General features: G+C 38.2%; 1 protein-coding gene across 1 annotated transcript in view; it reads left to right on the forward strand.

Moving 5' to 3' along the window:
• The window catches only part of LOC108798284 (vasopressin V1a receptor-like), a 4909-nt gene extending 3552 nt beyond the window's left edge, over positions 1–1357 (forward strand). The window contains exon 2 of the mRNA XM_018570017.1: positions 711–1357. Within this exon, the coding sequence (XP_018425519.1) occupies positions 711–1003 (293 nt within the window). The 3' untranslated portion in view covers positions 1004–1357. The remainder of the gene's footprint in view (positions 1–710) is intronic.
• The last annotated feature ends 6916 nt before the right edge of the window (positions 1358–8273 follow it).

An 8273-nucleotide genomic window follows, 5' to 3' on the forward strand; every position in this document is an offset into this window, starting at 1 on the left:
CCCCCACACACACACACACACACGCACACACACACATTTAACCCGCTATAGAGTTCTTTGAAATTCATGCTCAGGAACGATATATGGTCTTAGAGCCCTTTATTTGAATTTTAGAGACCATATTGGAAAGCAGTAGGTGGTATGATGTTCAAGACACTGGCGTGTGTTTGTTGGTCTACCTTCTGTATTTTTGTGTAACAGCAATTTGCATATTAAAAACATGCTGTATGTCCATGTGCTCTTGTCTTGCTGATATTTCCTTTTTTCAATAACTTAGAAGAAACATTTAGGCTTGCTTTGTTAGACAGGAGAGCAACTCACCAATGTGTTACAGGCACCTTTCTGCCCAATGGCTGGACTGCCAACCTCTGGGTGGGAGAAGCCATAGAAAAATAGGAAGCCATAATTCGAGTGCTGCAAATAGCATTTAGCCAACCTTGCCACAATGCCAACTCTATAGCACTGAAATGTGATATTGCCCATTCAACTCACACGTTTAGACTTAGAGATTTTTGGGTGCTGAACAGGGGTCAGAGGCAGGTGCCAACCATACAAAATCTCCAGGAAAAAAAAGCTACAATGTAAATAAAGGACCAAGTAATGTATATAGATAAACTAGATTACAGTAGTAACAAGAACAATGATGGAAGAGGTGGTTTGAGTGGAATATTGAGTTAGATCTTCACTAGTATATTCTTTATTTCTTGTAGAGAATGAAAACACTGCAGTGGCCGTGTCCGCCTTGTTAGCAAGCCTGAACAGCTGCTGCAATCCTTGGATATACATGTTTTTCAGTGGACACCTACTTCAAGATTTCGTCTTCAGTGTTCTTTGCTGCAACAGGTTCAAGCACACCCTGAACAAAGAGGATTCTGACAGCAGTACAAGGAGACAGACTTCTTTTACCAGGGTCCAAACAAGAAGTCCAACCCACAGTACTGACACCTGGAAAGAGTCTCCCAAATCATCCCGATCCATTAAATTCCTGCCCTTGCAAACCTGAAAACGGCAGCTGCCTTCAATGTACAGTTAGCCTCAAAGCTCTTGACTCAATACACTTTAAAGGTGTATGTTGTAAATATGCAGCACATGGTGAACAACATGAATATCAACAAGAAAACAGTATATTTTAAGTAATATCTAGTATAATGTATAATGTGCTGTGGCTAAGATTATGTGTGCACACCTCAAATAAGCATGCTATGTGTTCAGCAGCTATACATTCAGAAACCAAACACAGCTACGTTTCAATGTTACTACACTGTACATAAACAATGATGTGAGAAGTAAGTAACGTCATAGTATAGTAATATGTTGTATACTAGGAATGCACAGAGTTCTTTATATTGCACATACTAATATATATCAAAACAAGGTAAGCACAAATTTACGGAACAGTCACACTTTGTATTACAATCACATCAAAATTGAATGTAAGTAGTTTCCCATTCCGCTTACTGTATTAAGATGCCAAAGCTTCTAACGTAGCTGACTGACCCAAATATTTGGGAAATGGGAGGACGCTAGTATATGTCCTCCTGTGACCCTTAGGAGAACTATGGGGAAAAACACTTACCCCATAGTTCTCCTTTAAGCTATTTCCAATGCTGATTAAATCACTTACAATGGATGCTGCTCCTTGATGCTTAAAGGTTTTAGCAGCAGAATCAGTTGGCTTACCGAGCACTGGTCCTGATAACCTATTTTAGGCTGGCTCCTTTACCTTGCATGGTCCACCGGAGCCATCCATGTGTGTGCTAGTAAGATGTGTGTGCCTCCACAAACACACAGGCACAGCAAAGCAAACCACTCTGCTGCTCCCCACTCATTCTCTCCTCCTTCCTCCCTCGTCCCCTCTCTCTTCTCCAAGCTAGTCAAGGCTGACTTGCAGTGAAAAGACTCCCATACTGGAAGAAATAGACTGCTGTTGATGACCTTCCTCTTAAAATACTAGTTGCCTGAATGTTTCTAGTCTTAATACTTTAAGTCACTGATGGGAAGAAGCAAGGGAAGTCAGAACTCCTGATCTGCATATTCGTGTCATGTCAGTTACCCATATCAAAACAAACCTATCACAAACGTGGGCATTTCCTACTGATCAGACGATGAAAAGTACATAAGAATAAAAATGTCATGTCGGTATGATCAGCAGATGTAGAGACATAGGTAGCTGAATTTGTATACAGCTCTCCTAGAAAGGTTTAGCTTAACCCTGTCTCTCCAACTTTTTGAGCCTCCTGATCGCTTAGCACGGTTTCCAATCACTAGAGCAACCATTTGTAAGATTGGAAGGCAAAAAGGGGCAAAGAAATGCACAACTTTTTAAATGAAAGGCACCAATTGTGTACAATGTCGGCTTCATTTACCTCTGGGTTTGGTTTTGATTAAACTTAACCTCTGTTTATTCACTTTTTCACATAATCAATCTAGAACGTCCAGGTTAAATCTAGAGGAACAGTATGATGGTCAAGCAGATAAAGGTTACTGAAGGAGAGGTCAGAAATGGCAACCTATGCATTTCTTTCAGTACAGCTTTCCCATAGATAAATGCAGCGCAAATCTCCAGGCTATTTAGAGTAGAACATGAGAGATTATACGTTTACACATTTCATTTAATCAGTATATAACAGAGTATGTAACAGAGCAGTGTCATTATTTCTGTAAAATAGCATCTTTTCAACAGCAGTCTGATTTTTAAAATACATTTACTATTTGCAACTCGCAATTTACAAATTTATCTGAAGAGTTGTATTTGCTAGTATCGGTGCCGATACCAAGTGTTTGGGTACTCGTACTCGCCAAAATGCTCCCAATGCATGTCACAATACCGGAACTTCTGGTATCAGGAAGCCGTGTAATGACTCGCCGCCCCCGCTTCCTGATTGGCCAGAAAGCCAACTCCATGCTTCCTCATCACCTGGTGATGAAGGAGCATGGAGCCGCATTCCCGGCTAATCAGGAAGCCGGAGACCTGCCGCCCGGCTTCTGTAATAGGATTTCCGGTACCGGCATTCGGTATCGGCGAGTACCGAAAAAAATATCGGTACTCGTACTCAATACCGAAAAAACGGTATCTGTGCATCCCTAGTTGTATTATTTGTATTTGCAAAGTCTAAATGCAGTTGTGCTTTGGGACCTGTAACCCACTCCTACCTCTTAGTGGTATCTGTTGACCAGGAGTTCTAGACAGTAGGTCAGAAGAACGGTGAAACAGAGCTTGGTGTAATTTACATGTTTTATTTAACTTCCCTCTTTTTTAGAATCCCACCTTGGTGGTTTAAGTTATAGGTATGGGAACTGCACATGTATACAAAGTTAAAGAAAGTTACACAAAATATTTTATTCAATATATATGTGTTTTATATTTCCTCACAATCTAACCCTTCCAATTTACACAAGGCTAATCACTAACTTCTATTTATAAATCCTGGAAAGAAGGATGGCAGTGTTGTGCATGGCAGCCAATCAAATATAACTGAAGAATATAGCTAGGAGTGAAAATGAGCCTTATTGCTAGGGGAAAGTCTAAAATCCTTAAATTAAATCTTTGCATTATTTCTCCTGCATTTCTTTAGTGTGAAAAAAGAAACACAGCATGTTTTATAATGAAGGGACATAGGGGAGATCTAAAAAGGCATTCTCTTATTATTGGCTAGGTGACCTTGTTCATGAGAGCTTAGCATTCTCTTGGCGGAACACATACTGCCTTTATGTGAGGGTTATTGCACAGTTTTGGGATGCATGACCAATGCCATGACCAGTGGAGTTATAGGGGCCATACACAGCAGTGAAAACCACTGTACAACAAATATTTTTTAACTCTACACTCTAGGTGTCTGTCTCCTTTTTTAACTCAAAGACACCTCCTGAGGCAGTTGGCTCAGCAACTCATGACAGGGGCATGCCTGGGGTAGATTCCTTGTACAGGACCTGTCCTGAAGTTAGTCTCCAACCTGCTGTTTAGTCACACAACAACTCCAAACTACTAATCTTTCAAATACAAATTTACAATAACAAGGAGAGGATCCTTTTCCCAGGCAATCAGTGTGGTTCCACTGATTTCTGTGGTGTGGCTAGAAACATCTTTTCATCATAGCCCACTATGAATGTATTAAGAGCTCTAAATTAATTTTATCGTTATTCACAACCTTTGTAAACATTTGGTGTTGTTTCCCTATTGGTATTTCTAGCCTCATGAATACAGGTTAGAGAACGTGGAGGTGTTGCTTATAATGACCAGTGCACTTTTGTGCACCTGCACTATAAGACTGACAGCTAGAATCTGGTCGATGGCTTTCAACCAGCGAACATATAAAAGACTTCTTAACATAGCTGTATTACTCAGAGACACCTTCATTAGAGAGAAGTGCTTTTCTCTCACGTCACTCCTGTATATTTTTAGAGCCTTTGAAATTTCTTCACTATCTCAATTTCATGGGATGAATATAGCCACATATATTAATTACACCGAGATCTTAAAAAAACAAAAACAAAATGCTTTGGCAAACAGCTTGCTGGCCTATTCATTAGCACTCATTTTCAAAAAGTGATATATTTACTCTCTTAAAGACATTGAATGATAGTTGAATAGTACCCCATAACATTCATTTAATATCTATATGACAGAAACGTACGGTTTTGCATTTTGGATGAAACCAACTACAGAGAAAAATTGTGAATGGTGAATTAATATGTAGCTTATAGAGATGCTGTTTGTTGTAAAAATGTGAATGAACATTGAATAATTCAATTTTCTGAGTTTTCACTGGAATAGAGATCATTTGTTGTACAAGTCTATTTTTACACTCCATAAAAGTAAAGTAAGGACTACCACTTCAATATTTTATAGATATTGCATAATGCACTACAAGGGAATGCTGTGGTCCAATATATTATAACGCATATAAATATTTTTATGAGTACATTGATTAAAGAAGATCATTAAACTTTTTTAATACGACAAGGAGCTACTATTTTGACTTTCTAAAAAATACTTCAATGAAAATATTAGAATTATTTTGCATAATATTCCTAAAATGAATTGACCTAATGAATATATATTTTTCTTCTTTAACTAGGCCATAAGTAGGTAAGTAAGTAAAATAGACTGTAGAATCGATGACTAAATCCAAAATGTGAAATAATGTAAAATGGAAGTGCAAAAAAAATTAAAAATAAACAAGTGGATACATTATTAAAAGAAGTAGATTTTGCACCAACTTAGTCTGCGTTCACAACATAATTCCTTTTGGATAACAGACATTGCTCATTTTTTTGCATAATCCCTTTATTATTTGTATCAGTGGATACTTTTTTTTTGTATTTTGGAATATGAAATGTGTAGCAATGCTAACATGCAGCTCATGGTAACACCGCACTTGATTTGGTTCCTTTATCTTTAGAGTTGATTGAAACCTAGAGAAGCACGACAAAATGTTGTCACTTATTATCAATGTAATATAAGAATTTTGCAATATTGTTGTTTTACCACTGGTGATAATATAAATTAATATTGTTGTTTGAAAAATGTTAGTCGATCATGTATTTCATGAGTATTCAGCTTCTAATCCTATACAACATTAAAGCTGAAATAAAGAATAAGCAAATACTGTCTGAATACAAGTTCAACTCTAAATGCAAGCAGGTGTAAATAATACTAAAGCATGTTCAGAATACATACCATATGTATTGCTTCTGTTTGGATTTTTGTTTAAATCATCCACAATGCCACAAAGCTATGTGATGCTATTAGTAGTGTAAAATGTGATTTGAAAAAACTTTCCTTAACATTTACCGTAGATGCTGACAAGCTGAATCACCGGATTGCTATTAAAGTATCATTAAACCCTATCACTAAAATCTCTTATAAGCTTTAATGTGCTAATGTAATTTCGAAATGTGTTTTTAATGTTTTCAAATCTGCAGCTTTCATTAAAATAATACCTGGTTATACTCTCATGAAGGATTTTTGTTCAGACATTAACTGCTAAGGGCAGTAAAATGTGTTCTTGTGCTGTCACCCTGTCACAGATTACCTTGTTTGTATACATAAATTGGACATCATTCACAGTTGTCCCTTCTAGGAAGCTGGCCTAGAGAAATGATGTGCAACTGATACTGGAAAAAAACCTTGTGTAATCAGTAAGTGACTGAAAAGGTGGAGATCAGCAACACTGGGATAAAAAAAGTGAAAACTAGGGATGTCCTGATTCCACTTTTTCAGGACCAAGTACAAGTACAAGTACTTCCCCGCATGTACTTGCCGATATCAATTACCGATACTCTTTCTTAAAGGGACAGGTGACTTTAAATGATCCATAGTACAACTACATGTTATGTACTATGGATCATGATTTAACCTATTCATGTGAGCTGACCAGAGGCAGAGAGCGGCTGTATCTGTGGGCAGGCATTTGCACCGTACAAATCCCCCCCGATCCACCACTGATGTCGGCGGCGCTGGACATCGGCGTCACTGAGCGGCGGAGCGACGCGTCACTGCTGTGGGCGGAGCTCCAGGTCGAATCCTCTGGGCAGTGTCCAGCCACCTACATTAGGACCCCAGCTGGAGCTCCGCCCACAGCAGTGACGCGACGCTCCTCCGCACAGCCACCACGGAAGGTAAAGTTAAAAAAAAACAAAAAAAAACATAGCGCAAGCTTCGGCGCTTTGTATCTGGGCATTTTGACAAGTACAAGTACTTGTCAAAATGCCCTGTATCGGGCCAGATTCCGATGCTAGCATCGGTATCGGGACATCCCTAGTGAAAACAGTATTTTATTGGAAAAAATAGATGGTATGTATGGAAATTGTTTACGACACAAACCTTTAGCAAGCTAAATGTCATCCAGTTAGGGCTTAGATCTACTTTAAAGACATTTGCAGTTTCTGTACTGCCAGCTGTTGAAATGGTACTCACTATAATAAAAAGGAAAAATAACAGAATGCGCTAGGTCTCTTGTGATGTTCAAAAAAGCTGGTTGACAATGCGGGGACCAAGTTTCAGTAAACCAGCAAGGAAAATGAAATATATGAAGTTAGGAGATATTCCGCTTGCTACCCTCTACCAAAACCACCAATTTTAAATGAACTGACCATTGAAATGATAAGCAACATAAATAAATGTAAAACAAAACAAAATATTGTTGTATGTATAGGCAATGATATATGTGTGATGGAAATATAACAATGTTGTGTTCTGCAAATGTTCCTATATTTTATCTACAACTAATTACATACATTATTTAGAGTTCTGATATGATATCTTAATGGAAACAATTTTTGTACGCTTAAGCTTGATATTTGTGAGAGTATATGTTATACAGTTGCAAATCTATAAGGCTTACTTTTTGACCCAAAACAATGTGACATATAGGAGCCTAATAAAATACCTCTTCCTCTGCAATATATGTGCTTAATGATTCTTGAAATTTTCATTTTTAAGATGACTTCTAGACAAAATCACCATTTAGTAATAAATGTGTAGAAAAAAGCTAACAGGGTTATTCACAAAAGGGTGAAGAGTTTGGAGAAGGCAGGATAAGTGAACAATCTAGGACAACACAGCTGAACTGGAAAGTGAGCTGAATTGAAGAATTTTTCCAAATCAGCTATTACAGCCTAGATTGTTCACTTCTTCTCCCTTCTCTAAACTCTTCACCCTTTTGTGAATAACCCTGTAAGTGTCCTTTTGTGTGGATGCACTATTTGGACATTTGGGCCTGTGTGTTTTTGAACCCATAGTACCTCAACGCATTATTTCTGGAGATGTCCTGATGGCTGTCTCTTATCACTTGTTGGGCCACGAGCACTCACATATGTTACCTGGCATTTGATCCAGCCCTACTGGCTCTTACATACAAAGAAAAGCATTGTGTTTATTACATTGTAATATCTCTTACTCTACATGTATACTCTACATATAAGTAAAATGTATTTGAAAGTCTTTCTCAAAGGCCAACTTTTTACAGTTTGCTGTAATACTAGTCTGTGGCGCTTTCCATTACAGAAGCTTTACTTCCCACTGCAGCCCCAGGTCTTCCATTTTAAATGGTGTCCAGTGTTTTCTAACCCACTTCCTGTGAGCTCAGGTGGGATGGACTGATACCATGTCATAACAGCACCCCTACATATCCACAGTACAATACTGCAGAGAATGTCATTGGCATCATGTGCTGCTTTCTGCATCCTTTAGCACTGTCACTGCTGAAGAGAAGAAGAGCATGAAGAGGACCCAGCTCATCACACACAACCAAACATTTCTGGAAAAAAGG

The sequence above is a fragment of the Nanorana parkeri genome, unplaced genomic scaffold, assembly GCF_000935625.1.
Source record: "Nanorana parkeri isolate BGI_ZX_2015 unplaced genomic scaffold, ASM93562v1 scaffold1442, whole genome shotgun sequence".
Lineage (NCBI taxonomy): Eukaryota > Metazoa > Chordata > Amphibia > Anura > Dicroglossidae > Nanorana > Nanorana parkeri.